Below are 18,194 nucleotides of genomic sequence, written 5' to 3'. Positions count from 1 at the left end.
AATAAATTTTAAATTAATAAATTATACACTGTTTAGTCTTAAAAGTTTTTTTATAGACTAAAAGGTCTCATTATAATGTTTCAAACATCAGATTAATATTTCGAACATTAGATTTCGAACATCAGATTAATGTTTCAAACATTAGATTGATGTGTAAATGAGACTAAATAGAGCATAAGAAAACTTTTAGGACTAAATGATTTAACTTTTCAGAAGCTAGGACTTATAGGTAAATTTTCCATACTTTTATTTGTTTGTTTTTTCTCCACTGTGATGAAAATTCAGCCTCCGACCACACGTCGTCGTTTTCAGTTAGTAGTTTTTTTTTTTGATTTTTCAAAAATTACGGTCATTAGTTTTCAGAAATTTATTTTAAAAATTAAAAGATTAATTTAGTGAGGGAAATAAAAATATATATATTTATCATTTTTATATAATTTTATCTTTTAAGAGGTTTTAAAAAATTTTAAAATATCTTTTTTATATTTATTTTAATCAAATTAATTTTTTTTAAACAACAAACCAAGCATGTCCTACACACACACAAAAAAAAAAGTTTAACTCTGTATTAATAAGCCTTGACTTTTTTTTTAATTTAAATTTTAAAATTTTTAAATAATATCAAATCTAATAGAAACACTTTAAATAATTTAATCATTTTTTTTTTTTTTTAGTATTAAACGACAGCGGTGGTTATAGGTTAGGGAAGGAATGAGTGGAGCAATGAGTTGAGAAAGAGGAGGAATAGTGATGGATGTTGGTAGGTAAGGATAGGAAATGGTTGTTAACAATGAAATAATAAAAAAATAGTTAAATTATTTAAATTGTCCCTTCTATGTTGTTATACAAATAGATAATTAGAATTGATACCATTTTAAAAACACAAAATTTAAATTAATTTGTTATCAAGGTGAAATTTTAGATTTATTTTGTAATTTTACCTCTTTTTTTTTCTATTTTTTTTGGCCCTTTCATAAGGCTATGTTTGTTTGCAAAATATCTTGGGACTATATATTCGCTTATACACTACTTCCATTGAAGATTAATTGTAATATATTTTATTAGAAAAAATTAAATGATAAAGTAAGATTAGAAGAGTTATTTATAACAAAAGATGGAATAACAGAGACAATCCATGATATAAGACAACTAATGCTACCCATGGTATTATTTATTTTTTTATCCTAGAATTATTAGCCAATGTCTTTTGCATTATACTTGCAACTATGGGTTGTTTTGGCAACATAGTTTTTAGCCACTTTTTTTGGTTAGTATCAAAAGCCAAAAGTTGACTTTTTTGTCTTTTTTTTCATTTGGGAAGTTGGTTTTTAACCAACGGTGAAATTACAATTTTACCCCTCATGGGTCAAAATGTATTACATAGGTGAAGTTGTAAATATTTTAAATAAATAGGAGTAGTTTGGTCATTTTATTATGATTTGACATCATAAACAAATATTAATCAAAAAAGTCAAAAGCCACTTTTTACCAACTTCCCAAATCATTTGTCTAAAAAAGCCAAAAACTTGGTTAAAAGTCAAAAAGTCACTTTTTACCATCTTCCCAAAACAATCCTATGTTGTCCCTCAAAATTGGCTCCTAATGCCAATGCTTATCAAGATTAAGTTTGGATTAGAGGAATATTGAAAGAGAATATGAGAATATGATTTTGGATTTTCATAATTTCAACATTTGGAATGAACTAAATTAAGAAAGTGATTTATGATTATCTATTTTTAAATAGGGATCATAAGAATCTAATTCCCTACTTTTCCATGATAATCCCTCATTTCTAAAGAAATGTTAACCATTTCAAAATAAAATGTAATAATTTAACTCAAAATATTTAAAATTTTATCTTTTTTTTTATAGATAATTCTTAAGAAAACTAAATGCTTGGAAAAATTACCATTTTTTCTTTATATCATTTAAATAAGTCATTGCCAAAAGGTCAAAACAATTCAGTTAAAATAGTAAAGAAAAAAAAAAAGTAATTGTTTCAGTCCAAAAAAAAAAAAAAGGCTACTTCAAGTCCTAAAATCCTCTTTCTTATCTCCCTCCTTGACAAACAAATAAATTAATTATCATAAGCCTGTCACTAATTAACTAATGAAACACACAATCAAAAAAAGAAAAGAAAAAACCAATCACTTTGTTTAGTTCTAATTTTTAGAAAACAGTTTTTAAAAAATTTTATTTTTTTATTTTCTATATTTTAATGTTTTCAATGAATTTTTTTACTATATTAAGATATTTTTAAAAAATTTTAGACACACCTAACATAAATACATTTAAAAAGTATAATATCTGTAAAAAAAATCTTTAAAAATATACTAAATACCAAAAAATACAAAAAAATAAAAATAAAAATAAAAATTCAATACATTTTTCGTATTTTTGTGTATTTATTAACTTTTTAAAATATTTTTTTACAAATATTTTACTATTTAGATAGATCTAAGTAAAGTGTATTTAAAAAAGTAAAAATATTACTTAAAATTTTAAAAATATTCACTAAATATAAAAAATTACAAAAAATAAAAAAACTCAATTTTTAAAAAATTAAATTTATAAAATCAAAACTAAATACACTAAATGTGACACTCCAAATAAATAAAGAGGGGTGGGATCACTTGAACTGTTAAATGAGAAACAATGTCGGTGACACATACTTAATTTACAATTTTTTTATTAATGATATTACCTTAGACAATATTTTAGCTTAACAGATTATAAATTATGACTTTAATCAGAAATTATTAATCTGTTTGGTATAATTGTTAGATTATAGATTTAAGTTGCTGAGTAGTGTTTGTTAAATAAGATGTAAAATAGTTTTTTCAATTAATTTTTATTTTTTGTTTGTCTACATTTCTCATAAAAAGTAATAATAATTATCTATAGTCCATTTGGGTCTTTTTCTATTTTTAAAAAATAAAAAATAAAAAAATTTAAGAGTAGAACCAAAAATTAACATGTGAAGCTGATAATTAGAAGCAAGGATGAGCAGCTTCTCAGAATCAATTTTTTTGAGTTAAAATAAGTTGTTAGAATCAGAAGCTGTTTGAAATAAATTTAACAAAATAGTCCAAAATAACTTTTTCAAAACTAAAAATCATAAGTTAGGTCTAAAAAGTTGAAACAAACACCCCCATTAAAATCGGAATCGCTAATCCCATTTTTTCAAAAAAACGATGCCTTAATCCCAAGCGGGTTTAAGAGGCAGATGCACTATACAAACAACAGTGTTATCAGGGGCGAAGGGAGCATGTTACCAGGGGATCACCTGCCCCTTGAGTTTTGGAATTTTTTTTTTTTTTGTAAACATAAAAAAAAATTAAATAAAAAATTATAAAATTATTATTAGAGTAAAATGTCAATGACATTTTAAAAATTATGAAAATAATAATGGTTATTTTGATTGAAAATGATGAGACTATTATAAATAAATCATATTAACTATGAAATTTTTTGAATGTAACGACAATGTCATTATTAGTAATACGGAAGTATAAGTAATCTCACTATAAATATATGAAATTTATTAGATTGTTAATTACATTTGACATGTGAGGTTCACTATTTATGCGTTTATTTACCATTAGTGGGTAATGTTATATACCAGTGATGACGTGGTATTACCATTATATTGAATTTTTAATCAAATTTTGTATCAAAAAATAATTTATCATTATATAATTTATTTTAAGGCTTATATCTATTTTTTTTTTTTGTATTGTCCATGATACACTAGTTACAAATAATATTTTTTTTCTTGATGTTTCCTAAAATCAATCGTAAAAAATTTACGTGAAATATTTTTGTAAAAATTATTATAATTAGTAAGTGCCCCTTCTAAATTAATTTTCTGGCTCCGCCACTGAGTGTAACCATCTCAGAAAAAATAAACCAAAAAAATATTTATAATTTAATGGTCAATATTCACTTTCAGTATAACCCCACAATAGGAATTTTAAATTTTCATCATAAATCTAAAATCCTAATTAAATTTGTGATAATTTCTCTAACACCACATGATTTTCCTTCTGCAAAAATGAAGAAAGTTGGTGTTTTCGTGCCGTGCCATACACGTGGAAGACTTGTTCAGTGGATGTGGCTGAGTACCACTAAACTGCATTATATATATTTGCAAAAATATAACTATATTATTTATAATTATTTATATCATAAATAAAATTTCCGTCGATTATAAATAGATTTAAACTTTTTATTACTTATTATTATTATTATTATTATTATTATTATACAAGAAAAATCTTAGAAGTTAAGAGAAGTTAAGTCAAGTTTTAAAGATTTAAGGGATAGAGGACAAGTGAAAATATAAGAAAATAGAATTTATATGGGTAGTTAGATGATGGTTGATAGAAATTTTTTCCTATATTTTTTTTTGTATAAACTGTCATTCATGGCTCTATTGTAAAGGATCACTAACAAATCAATATATGACTTGATTTCTATTTCTTGTCTATCCTAAGTGTAGATCTAATCTACATAGGAGTAGTTTAAATTTAGATAGGAATAATCTTAAATTTAGATAGGAGTAATCTTAATGTACTTTACTTGTATTTAATTGTTCATTCAATCATTTACATCTTCTTCTTTTCTCTTTCTCTTTTTCTTGTTCTTGTTCATATTGCTATTATTTTTACTCTAAGGAAGTCCTTGAAATTTCAAGTCATAGAATCTCAACACAATTACTTGATCATTGTATTGTTTGGCGAAATTTTGATTAAGGCTCTATTGATCTAAGCCTAACAAAAATTTTGCTAACAATAACATGGATAGATTAATTTGGTAATAATAATTTTTTGGATAATTACAACCAAAAAAAAAAAAATCCCTCCAAAATTAAACTATTGTAACAAATTAAATATCATATTTTTAATTTTATCAATTTAAATTCTAAACTTTTACTTTAATTTTAACCATTTGTCTAATTTCTTAACTTGTAGTATAAGTTTTTTTTTTTGTTACTCAAAATTTTATAACAAAAACCAACTGTTCAAATTTTTTATTTTTATTTTTTATTATTATTATTATTTTTATCTTAACTATAAAATCAAACTCATATTACACGGTTTGCCAATGATGGTCTAAGGTTAAATTTGGCAAGTCCATAAAAAGTCAAAAAATTAAAAAGTTACTCAAAAAGTTAAAAAATTATCACTCTTTACCAAAAGTAAAAAATTACGGCTGCACAACTCTCAATCTTAATTTTCCTCTACACACTAATTTATACAATTTTTTAATACACATTTTTTCATAAAAAGTCAAAAAATTAACCCAAACATCCATATTTTTTTCTTTAATTTTTTAGTCTAAAAAAATAAAAAATATATTTATTTAAGATACTCCAAACAATCCCTAATTCTATTAATGGTTTGGAACCCTTTTATTAGAATTATAGTATACTAAAAATCTTATTAATTTTGAATCAGTTAAAAGTCAAAACAAAGAAAATGACTGCTTCCTAACAACTACTAGGTCCAAATCATTTTTATCCCTTTTGTCCTTGAACAAGAAAAAGTTTTGAATATGTCTCAAGTTATAATTGCCACATGTGATAATGACATGGCCATGTCCATGTCCAAAAGATGTGCATGGTCATGTTTTAAGGATTTAAACAGATGATTAAAAGTTAATTTTTTTTATTTTTTTTTAATGTATAAAAAATATAAGAGATAATGTGACTAAAAATAAGTTAAAAACTAGAAAGTGACTACTAACTCACTTCTCAAAAGAGCCCTAAATAGATGTGGATCATTCATATAAGGGAGAGTTACGGGTCAGTCCTTTAAACCTGATTTAATTTCCATGAGGTCCTGACCCAAAATAATTTAGCACATCTTCCCATTATACCCTTAACATTCAACCCACACGTAGAAATCACTCAATCATTCCACACGCTCTCTCTCTCTCTCTCTCTCTTTCTCTCAACCGACCACCGAAGACCACTTCCAACCCTTGACAATATTTTTTTTTGGCTATTTTTCATGTCCACCATGTCAATACTGCGATGCTGGCAACAAGAGAAAAAGAGAAAAATATGGATGAAGAAAATGAAGGTGGGGGATAAGGAATTATATTCAGCGATAAATTTAGTCTTCATAATCACAAATCAATATAAAATTCAAAGACATACTCAATGATAAATTTATCACTGATAGACACATTCAGTAATAAATTTATCATTGACTGTTTGTTAAAAAATTACAAAAAGAATATCTCACCATCATCGTTACAAATTAACACAAGATTCAAAAACATATTCAGTGATAAACTCATTCATTGATAAATTTCTCACTAGTTGTTTGTTAAAAGATTACAAAAAAAAAAAAAAAAACTCGTCATCTTTGTCACAAATCAACACAAGATTCAAAAAAAATATATCAGTGATAATATCACTGATGCAGTAGATTTGGTTTAAGGGAAATAAAAAGAGAGAAAGGGAGTGAGGAAGAGAGAGATGAGATCTGGAGAATCAATGTTGCTTGTAGTTGTTTGAAGTTGATTTCACCATAGAAACAACTAAGTCGGTGTAAATCTAAGACGTTGGAGTATAGATTGGCGACTGCGTAGTATAGATCGGCGATGGCAGAGGTGGTTAGTAAACATTGGCGGTTGATCGGAGATGGTGAAGTATAAATTAGCGACGGTGGAGATAGTTGGTGAACAATGATGGTGGTAGCGGCCGGCGAAGTCAGCGGTGGTGACCTATGGAGGTGGTAGTGGTTAGTGACGGACGACGATGGTGGTTGCGGGCGGGTGGATGGCCATGGCCATAGCTACAATGGTGGCATTTTCTAGAGAGAAAGAAATGAGAAAAAAGAAGAGTTTTGAAAAAATGATCGAGAAGTTAATACAAATTGAAAAAATTAATGAGTAATAAATATTATAAACAATTAAAGATTTAAAAAGTGTTTTAGATGATTTAAATAGGGATTTTTACCAGCTGGTAGTAAGGGCAAAATCGAAATAAAAAAATATACCAGGACTTCTTAGTGCCTGAGATAGAAACTTATGACCTAATAGGTAATAAATTCAATTATTAGAACCGGCTGGTAAAAATCCGTTTATATAAAGCTCACATAGAATCCACTTAAATAAATTATATGTTCAAATCTGTTTGTAACGTTGTCATGAAAAAAAAATGAAAAAAAAAATTAAATTGGTATAATAATCGTAATATTTTCATTTGATCACATCAATCTTGAAAAAAAAAAGAGAAAAAGATGAGAAGTAAGTTTTTAAAAATAAATAAATAAATAAACACAAAAAAAAATCAAAAGTTACAATTATCGTATTGACTTAATTTTTTCATGAATGAGATACACGGAGAGTCGTAGAAAATGAACAGTTCGGATAAACTAAACAGGAACCATAGTGCATCCCACAGGTCTGTCAAGTTTTGAACTTAAAGAGAAGCCCAAGGCAAGCATCCTAATAGAACACCAAGTGGTACTCACCGTTTTGCTTCTTGTATATATAGTCTACAATTTGTATTCACAAACCTAAATTTCTTGATTTACACTACTATTTGATTCCTCTCTCTCTCTCTCTAGCATGATTATATTTACTGTATACATATTTAAATTGTGAACAGAATAGATACAAGGAATGCACAAAAGAAGATCAACATACAAGAGTAGGCAATGAACTTTAAGTCTTGAACTCACTACATTGACAAGGCACTTTTTAAGGCTTCATATATTGGTATGGTGGTGGAATCATATTTCTTCCTGGGTAACCTGCACAAAGAGCTTTTAGTTTAGCACAGACGAGAAGAGCAGAACCCGACCACAACAATAATTTGGAGAATTATTATGACCCTGTTGATTACACGGACCTTCAAAGCCCCTCATTTCAAGCTCACGCCATTCCTGGACCATTGCACAGCAACAACACATAAGATGAGTTAAGAAGTCATCGCATGCACCTCCCTGCATACAAAACAGAGTTAGAACTTGATGTAATTTTGTTGTATGATTCCTCTTTTTCCAAGGAGAACCAATTCCACCAAGATTATGGGCCTCTTTGGTGCAGCCCTTTTCAAGCTGAAAGTTGATAATCGTAAAGCATAAGCTAAAAGTACGTCTTCCCTTGCTTTTAGATAATCAATTTTTTTATTTTTTATTTTATACCTCATGTAAGTTATTTGTACCTTATAAACTATCGGCCAAATCTGCACAAAACAGTCGGGCACATGTTCTCTAAAAAAAAAAAAAAAAGCAACTCTAATAAACTGCACCAAACACGGTCATGTAGACATGATGTCAATGTTATATATGAGATTTAAAGTTTTGAGAGCATAAAAGGGGTTAGACAGAAGTGGCATTGTGCAAATAAATCCCAAATTATATAGATAGATCATTAAGAAGCATCAAACATGACTGCCATTTGAACAGGATTGAAGGAAATTCTATATTTTTTACCCCACACTCATCACCATTGAAAAAAGGAGTTATTTGAAGTAGAAAGTAAAGTTTGAAGGATGAATAAGAATTTCTAAGAGAACCCTGATGATTGTTTCTTATGACATTCACACTTCACAGTTCTGTAATTTCCCATTATGGGAAAATTTGATTGTTCCTATACCAAGAACTAGTATTTGAGAGTTGTTCTGTTTGGGAAGAAAATACCTCAATGTTAAAAAGTTTGCGCAGCTTCCTTCTAACACAACAAGTGTAACAGCAACAACAACAGCATAGGGAGTATGCCATAAGATCATTGCATGCGCGTTCACGAGCTGCACTTCCAAATAAGTGTGGGTAGTCAGAATTAGCAGTCCTCCACTGTTGAAGGTAAAACATTTATCAAAACTATTATTTTTGGTGCATGAGAAAGAATAAAAATGAACCATCGTGTCTTAAATAAATCCCGAATAGTACTAAATTACTAATAACATATGTGGTTTCAGTAGGAGTACCATCTTATTATTGTTAACATCGATGAATCTGAAAAATAAAACTAAATGCCCTCAAGATATTGATTTATGGTTATGTTTCAAATTTAAAATAGTGAATAACAATCTTAATCAAACAATCAATGACAAATCGGCACAACAATTTCACGTGAAAAAAATCACAATTGGAGCACCTCCAATTGTAATAAAAAAAATCACTGGCCAAAGCCACAAAACAATCCACTAAGAAGACAAAAAAAGAATTACATATAAGTACTCTCAATTACTTAGCGAATTCAGACCGAAATTGAACCAAACCCGATATGCCTCTTCCACTACCGTCTTCACCTCGGAACTACTTTGTCCAATGTTGAATCCATGACAAGCCACTCCGGAATCCTCCAAAGTTTTAGGCCCCAAGTTCCCCAGAATCTACCAAATAACACCTCTCTTTATATGAATAAACAAACAAAATCAACCCTTGATGTTTATCAATATGTAGTTCGTTGATTAATTGATCACCTTCTATACATCAAGGAAATTCATAAAAAAACACCCTCCAATGTAGAACACTTTGGGTGTTTTTGGTTTGTGTTTGTAGAGTAGTTTTTTAGATAAAAGTACGAAAACTTGTTTGATTTGCCTTTTTTCAGAAATGATTTTGGAAAATTGTTTTGGGGAGAGAGTTTTAAAAAAAGTGATTGATTTGATGTGTATGAGAGAGTATGTGATTTTGAAAAGTAAGTAACTAAACAAAATTTTGAGATTTTTTTTGAAAAAATTTGTTTGGTTTGATTACTCTTAAAAATTTGTTTGTAGAGAATTTTTCCCAAAATTTTTTCTGAAAAGCAAACCAAGCCTAGCCTTTGTATTTTACTCTTCTCTAAGAATTTGGACGCCTAAAAGCAGCAAATGACGCGCTTTACACTAAACAAAGTCACGATGACCGTTCGAGCACACAATTTACTACTCGAGCGGTGTGAGTAAAGGCGATGCAAAAGATATAGGCCAACCGCTTGAACGCAACTTCTTGAGCAGTAAAACAAGTTTTCCAAAAGTTCTGAATGCAGGCTAAAATACTGGATGTACCACTTCACCGCTCAAGCGCACAAACAACGTTGGCTTCAGAGCGCTGCCCCTTGACCTCGCCCCCGGACTCACCAGGTGGAGCTGTCCCTTGGACCCCATACATAGTTAGCAAAGTGGCAAACGAGGATGCTCAAGATACGAAATGTTAGCACAAACTTCTCTACACAGACACAACTTGGGTTGGATTCGCATCTAAACACTTACAGTCTTGCAAAACAGAAGAACGAATAAAATTACAACTAAAAGAAGTTTTGTCAAACGGGATTGTTTGTCAATTACAAAAACCTAACAGAATCTAAGCACATGAAATGGAGCATACATAGTCCAGACTATCTTTCAAAACTGGGCATTCAAAGATAAGTTTTTGAAAAGAGCTTTCAAAATTTGAAATTTTGTTTGGTTGTATATTTTAAAAATAATTTTGTAGTTGACCTTTTGTAGTTTTGGATGATTTGTAGTTTTTGTAGTTGAATAGATGGGTGTGAGAGAAAAAATGATTGATTGATATGTAGAATGTGAGAGAATGAGAGAGGAGAGAGAAAAAGTGAGAGAATGAGAGAGGGGAGAGAGAGAGAGAGAGAAAAAAAAAAAAAGTGATTGGTTGATTGATATGTAGGATGTGAAAGAATGAGAGAGATAGAAAAATTGATTGAAAACAGTTTTGAGAAAATTGTAAACCAAACAAATTTTGAGTTTTGAAATCTCAAAACTTGATTTGAAAACTAAACCAAACAACCCTTGAGTATTCTTAATTAGGCTTTGTTGAGGAAATTGCTTTAGCGTTATGCGTTATGAGTATGATAGCTAATATAACCAAATGGCAGCTTTGTTCTGAACATTGTTGAGGCTGGATAAATGCTCGGCAAGTCGCATATCTTATCCATTGTTGTCAAACCGCAAATTGAATTGTGAGTTGTTCTCTCAAGTAGTGAATCATAAATAGTAAATTCACTTTATTTAAAATTCAGCTGTATGAATCAAATTGTGAATCGTAAGATTTTAATAAAGTTTTGCTACAAACACAAAATTGGTTCACAAAATCAATCACAGGTCACAAAATCAATCACAGACACCTGTGATTGATTTTGTGAACCATTTCTATGCACTTAATTTTTCTCATTATAATAACCATGATCATATCAACTAGGTTGTTACTTGAGATCAATGCAATTAAACACTGGAAAGCTTACATGTATTTCCTTTCGAGGACACATGAGCTATGCGTGAAAATATTCCACAGGGATAGATGCAGGCCTTCAAACCTGTTCAAAAATAAATAAATAAATAACAAAATTAACAGAAATGAATATTTATAATAGTCTAGACAACTACTATATCAAACAAACAAAACTAAAAATGTTCGAAAGAATTAGGATTTTTGGAACTGACTTAGACAAGGCTCACTGCAACAGTCAAAGAGATCGGTTTGCCACTCAGATTTAACTTGATTTTTAGGTTTTAAATCATTAGCCCCATCACTGGATTTTGTGGTTGTTCCATACCTACAACATAAAACCATTTAATGCGATAATAAATCCTAACAAACCTTAAACAGTGAATCAACACTTACCCGGATCCTGAATAAGTCAATACATCCAGGGAAAGCTTCTTTCCTGTTGGCACATTAACAACATTTTCTGTAACTTCAATAAGGTGTTCAATTACTTGGCATTGCTTCGGGTCATTTTTCACTATGGACCGATGCAACTCAACATGCAACTTCTCCTTCTCCTCCTGAAGAGCCTCGTGGAATTCAAGCTCAGGATATCTACGAGACAGAGAATTCTCTAATATGTTTGCATCTTTCTTAGTGAAATCTTTTTTTAATATAACTCCCTGGGCCTCCATATCGTCTTCATCGAGGGTGTATTCTCTATGGTCCTCTTCAATGGCTTCCAAGCTGTCCTTCAAATTCTGATGTCAAAAGCAGTATATAAGAAATTGTGTTCAAGCTAACAGAACTTCATCATGGGACAAAAGCCATTTTTACTGAAGTTCACGACTAACTTTTTGCAGGGGCATTAAATTTAATTCTCTTAGTCTAGAATCAACAGAGATCAAGTTAAACTAAATTCCTATGCTCATGTTCCAACACTTCGAGGTAAAATTAACACAAAATTCCCCCACCATATCACTTCTTCTTTGAGTCTCTCTCTCCCTGGCAAGATGTGTTTGGATTTATGCAGCCCAAAGTTTCTCCATGGGAAGATGGTGGAAGGTGGTGGCAGAGGATATGGGGTGCACTTAGATGATTTATTTATTTATTTGAATTTTTGGGGATTTTGTCCTTAATAGCAATTGTACTCAAGAATAAAATTTTAATTTTTTATGAGTAAACTTAAAATTAAGGGATATTTACGTATAGGTCCTAATAGGTGGACTTATTGTCCAATCGATCCTATGATAATTAATGGCATTTTTTATCAAACGCTATTAAAAAACGTCAGTAATGGTTAATTTTCAGCAATAATTTGAAAATTTTGTCACAAAAAGTGACATTAATTATAAGTTTTAGCGACAGTTCAAAAAAAAAAGTCACTAATTTTTAACTTTCAGCGACAGTTTGAAAAATTCGTCATGAAAAATGTCATTAATTGTAAGTTTTAGCGACAATTTATTAACATCGTAACAAAAAAAGTCATTAATTGTCAATTTTTAGCGACATATGTAAAAAATTGTTACAAAAAATTATTTTTAGCGACGATTTTATTAAGACTTATTTTCAATAGGACGTGATGGAAATTAAGTTCAACTATTAAGACCTATTGATAGTTTATCCGAAAATTTAATGTGTTCGCAATTAGTAACTCGCCACATCATAGGCCCATTTGGCATCACTTTACTTACCTTATTTGTTTAAAAAAGTGGTCTAATAATGTTTGGTTGTAATTTTAAATTATAACTTCTTAAATTTATTTGAAAAACTAACAAAATTGAGATTTCTTTGGTTACAATTTATATCTATTTTTAACTCACTTGAAATCATTAAATATGTTTGGAAAAAGTGCCTCATCTATTTTGTTTTAATTGCTAGTGTAAAAAGATTTTTGAAGATAATTTAAATATTTGCAACAAAAGAAAAATCAACAATATATTCAACCAAATAAACATTGTGAGAAAACTAGGTAACAATCTATGTAACTAAAAGATGCGGCTTCCCTCCTATCCACTGTTTGGATTGAAGAGTCCAGTTTTGTTCATTATGGACCTATCTTATGTTCATTTTGTTGATTCGAACCGATCAAGTTTTAGTACTTTTAAGTAGATCATTGATTTGACTTGGGACAACTGCTCAAGCGATCATAGAGAGGAAGGTAAGTGAGGTGTCAGGTTTATGGGGAGACGTTAGCATGTGTTGTAACCTAACAACTAACCTACTAACCACTATTTTGTGAAGAAAAAAAAAAGTAGATCATTCATTTAAAATAATAATAAACGGTAAATATAATTACAAGAATAGTACACCAATTTTTTAAAACAAAGTAATTGAAACATATAGTTGATGATTTTTAATCAATTTAATTTTTTTTTCAAAAAACTACTAAAATTTGAATGAGTCAGATCAATAAATTTGAAATTAGCCCATAATGATCCACGCAAACTTGTTCGCACAAAAGTGGGTGAACATCACACTTCAGTGATCAGTCCATTGTGACGTGAAAAGTAGGACCACTCCACTCATCCACCAATAAAAAAATGTGTAACAATGTGAAAATTTTATTCTATGAACAAACTACTCCAAACATTGTGTTAGGTTTTTATAATTAACAATCCCATTTAAGAAAATTCTTTTCAATTGTAATTTTATTCGATATTTTATGTAGATGCGAATCCAATTCGAATTGTGACTATGCAAAGGAGTTTGTGATCTTAATCCTTTCATGTTTGTCACTTCGCTGACTATGTCAAAGATCGAGCTGCCAAGTCAGTTCGCGGGGGTCCAGGGGGCAGCGCCCTGGCGAGGTCAGGAGGCAGCACTCCCGAAGCAAAAAGCAAAATGCAGTCAAAATTGTTTGACCGCTCGAACAATTATTTGTGAGCTCGAGCAAAGAAAATAATCATTCAGTATTTTTACAGAACGCCTGAACTTCTGGGAAAAAAATTTTACCGCTCGAGCGATGAAAGTTGCACTCGAGCTGTCAGCTTATATGTTTCGCACTACCTTTAGTCGCACTGCCTTTAGTCACACCGCTCGAGCGGTAAAATGTGCGCTCGAACAGTTTGCACGATCTTGTTTTCTATAAAGTGCGATGTTCACTGTTTTTAGGTTTCAAGTCGCCCAAATTATCTGAGAGGAAGAAAAAACAAAAGGTATGTTTGGTTTGGGTTTGTAAAGTGATTTTGGAAAAAAAAAATTAAAAAACTTGTTTGGTTTGTAATTTTTCCAAAATCACTTTATCTCTCTTACACATCAATCAATCACTTTTTCTCTCACACACATCTACTAAATTACAATAAAATACCAAATCATTTCAAACTCCCAAACTCCAAAATTACTTTCAAAATACACAACCAAACAAACCAAAAAAATTTCTAAACTCTCCCCAAAACAATTTTTAAAAACTACTCTCTCAAAACCAAACTAAACATACCTAAAATGTTTTATATTAAAGGCTATTTTATATGAGTTTCCTTGGTGTATAGAAAGTGATCGATTAATCAACGGACTTTAGATTGTCGAACATCAAGAGTTGTTATTACTGTTTTATTCACAAAAGATAGAGTTGTTTTTCGGTGGATTCTGGGGAACTTGAGCCTGAAGTTTTGGTAGATTCCGGAGTGACTCATCGTCGTGGATTCGACATCAGCGTTGTGGATTCAACGTTAGACAAGACAATTCCAAGGTGAAGATGGTGTTAGAAGAGGCATATTGGGATCGGTTCAATTCGAACGTGGATTCGCTAGATAATTGAAAGTACACTTGTGTAATTCTTTTTTATCTTCTTAATAGATTGTTTTGTGACTTTGACCCTTAATTTTTTTATCACAATTGAAGACACTCCAATTGTGATTTTTCCACGTTAAATCGTTGTGTCGATTTGTTTTTGATTGTTTAATTGAGATTGTTATTCGTCATTTAAAATTAAAACATAATCACAAATCAATATCTTCAGTTTTTTAGATTTTTCACATTGGACTAGAGAAAGTTGAATCCTTGTTAATTTTTTTATGAAAAATATTTGTGACTCATAAAATTTCTCACAATTTCATCCATAATATTTGTCACATATTCAATTACGTAATCCTCTCAATGATGTGTATTTCGAGGTCAAATGCGGTTTCTCCTAGGGTTGCTCATGGTTCGATTTTGGATGGTTCAATTTGCCGTTTGGACCTGCCAGCATATCAATGGTTTGGGAAAAATTGAACCCGCAACTGCTCACAGTACGGGTTGGGGTTTGTGCGGATAGGATTCATAGATGTGTGGGCGGTTTGTGGATTGGACTTTTTCCTTTGAAAATTTATTTTTGGGCCTCTTTTTTTTCCCCGTTTTATAAATATTTATTTTGAGCCCTTTTCTCCCCATTTTCTAAAATGCTCAACATTAATAATTAATGAATTAAAACTTATAAAATTAAAAACATAACAAAATCAATTCTTAACACAAGCAAATCATTCAAAATTCTAAACTTTTAAATAAAATCATAAACTAACACAAGTACATCTTTCAAAATTCTAAACTAAATTATCAAAATCATTTACTACCCACCAATACAATTAAAGTAAAATTATTCAAAATTCTAAACTTACCTAAAAAATCAATGGTTCAAGTTTAAGAAGAAAAAAAAAAAAAAAGTCTAAATGCGGGCGGATTCTTGTGGGTGCGAGTAAAACCCACAACCCGCAATAATGTCATATTCCAAACCGCATCCACCCGCATTGTGTCTGTGAAACCGCCCATTTATATGCGAATCGGTTCGGGTTGGACGCGTTATGCAGTTCGGATAACCCAATGCTCAGCCCTAATTCCTACCATTACTTAGTATTATAAATTATTAAAAATTGTACCAAACAAATCTTTAATTTATTTTAATTTTCTTTAAGAGTAATGTTAACCAAATGTGTCATATGAGTATGGGACTCATGTGAGATATTTAATAGAACATTTGGTAAAATATTTGAAGTCTCTAATATATTTTTAATTTTTGGATAAATTACATGAAAATTACATATCATCCTTGAAGTCCCTAATTTTATAATAATAAATAACTCATTTTATTAATAAATTATTAAATCAATTAATGATATTAAAATTTTATTTTAATTAATAAAAATAATTTCACCATTAGGAGAGCAATTAAGAGATATTATAATTTTTCAAGTACTAAGGCAATCCGTCTGTTAAGCCACCAATTTACCCTTAATATTTTAAACTAATAATAATAATAATATACCAACAAATTATAATTGTAAAAATTAATTTATATTTGATACAAACGGACAAAATTTGAAAATCACTACATTGCCCTTACTTTCGGAAAATAACGGATATCGAAAACCCTCAGCAACGGACAATGATTCCACAGAACATACCTGCATCCTATACTCATGGACCAGCGAGATCAACGGCACAAGCTTCAAATACCGATCGATCTGATTCTGAACCCGACGGAACTGATACACTACGCTCCACCCCATGGCAAGCATGTAGAGATAACTCTTCTCTCTGCAACTCTCCACCAAATCGAGAGCCTTCCTCAGCACCTCCTCCAGCAGATCCAACGGCTCTCCAGTGGCCGGAAAAGTCCTCAGGTCCGTCGATTTCAGCTTCTCCAGCAAGTTTCCGACCATCCTCACGTGAGCAGCCAGGTGCTCGCAATTGTGCCGGTGAGTGGTGGCGTTTCGGGCCGCCGCCACGATCAGGTTGATCAGGCCCAAGGCGTCCACACCCGCCACCTGTGCTACGTCTTCCATGAAAACACCCTCTAGACAGAGAGAGAATGGGTTTAGTTTGTGTGATTTTAGTTGCTTTTTTTTTTGTTTTTTGAATACTGCTTTTGCTTTAAGAGTTGAAAAAAAATTATTAAATTTTTTATTAATTATCTCTAGATTTCACACCAATGAGTCTTATATATATTTTATATCATATTTAGGTCTAGTTAGACAAGTTAATATTTTAGTTAAAAAGTTAAAAAATTATTAAAAAAATTAAAAAGTCTATAACATATATTAAAAAGTTAAAGATTTTTTTTTTTTAATTTTTTTTATATCTTTTCGTAAAAAATAAAAAAGTCACTCCAAATATACTAATTTTTTTACCTCATATTTTAACAAAAAAATCAAAAAATTACTAAAATATCATGTTCCTAAAAGAGGCCTTAATAAAAAATTTAGGATAAATTACATTGACACTTGGATTTATGTTTATTACAGTTCCTCTCACCTTTTGAAAATTGCATCGCCCTTGAGGTTTAAAGTTTCATTACAGATTGTCTCCTAAGATTTAAAATTTCATAACAATTTTCCTCCTCACCGTAATAATCATCATACATAAAATTAAATTAATAAAAAATCAATATAATTTTTTTAATATAGAAAGATAAACTGCAATAAATATAAATTTTAGGAAGCGTCAGTATAATTTGTCTAAAAATTTAGAGGAGTGATGGAGACCCCTTCTAATCACCCCCCTTACCACTCCACACATATGTGACAAGTGGTGATTGAAAGATAAGAGAAATAATAAAAAAAAAATCAACCAATAAAAAAGAGGGAGAGAGTCAAAAGAGATGCGAAAAAAAAACAAGAAAGTCTTAGACGTTTTTGAAAAATTAAGACTTTTGACATTCTTTAGAGTTTGGTTTGGAGGTCGGAGAAGTGGAGTGGAGCAGGGGGTCATGTATGTTGTCAGTGGTGATGGAGTTGTCGGTGCGCTCCACTGTATGTTTTTGGACTACTTTTGGCCTCCTCGGGAAAGGTAAAAAAAATTAATTTATTAATTTATTTAAATTATATTATCTTTTATATTTTTTTATATATTTTTTAAAAAAAATTAATAAATTAAAAAAAAATTACTTTTCAAATAAGCCTTTATTTTGAATAATTAAATTGGGTGATTTTTTAAAAAATAATTATATATTTATGAAATAATTTATTATTTTAATTATTAATATTTATGAAATTAAAATTTTTAGACTACATTAGTGGCGTAGAAAATTGATTATGAAAAATAAATATATAG

At 30.0% G+C, this 18,194-nt stretch overlaps 1 protein-coding gene across 3 annotated transcripts; it reads right to left on the bottom strand.

Annotated features, from left to right (window-relative positions):
- Positions 1-7,301: 7,301 nt before the first annotated feature.
- Positions 7,302-17,054, bottom strand: LOC114269773 (cell number regulator 13). Of its 3 annotated transcripts, XM_028211130.2 has the most exons (7): positions 16,547-17,054; positions 11,583-11,926; positions 11,402-11,514; positions 11,203-11,274; positions 8,661-8,767; positions 7,868-7,961; positions 7,302-7,769 (listed from the first exon to the last, which is right to left on the bottom strand). In XM_028211130.2, the coding sequence occupies exons 1-7, from the start codon at positions 16,925-16,927 to the stop codon at positions 7,717-7,719; spliced, it is 1,164 nt and encodes a 387-aa protein (XP_028066931.2). In that variant the 5' UTR covers positions 16,928-17,054; the 3' UTR covers positions 7,302-7,716. The 3 variants fall into 3 exon arrangements, 2 of the variants coding, with proteins under 2 accessions (XP_028066931.2, XP_028066932.2); XR_003631731.2 differs by lacking the exon at positions 11,402-11,514 and having other exon boundaries at positions 8,661-8,813; positions 16,547-17,008; XM_028211131.2 differs by lacking the exons at positions 7,302-7,769; positions 7,868-7,961; positions 8,661-8,767 and adding an exon at positions 8,920-8,975 and having other exon boundaries at positions 16,547-17,039.
- Between the last annotated feature and the right edge of the window lie 1,140 nt (positions 17,055-18,194).

The sequence above is a fragment of the Camellia sinensis genome, chromosome 1 (assembly GCF_055761805.1).
Source record: "Camellia sinensis isolate YWXY chromosome 1, ASM5576180v1, whole genome shotgun sequence".
Lineage (NCBI taxonomy): Eukaryota > Viridiplantae > Streptophyta > Magnoliopsida > Ericales > Theaceae > Camellia > Camellia sinensis.
This window is presented reverse-complemented; position numbering and strand designations above follow the sequence as displayed.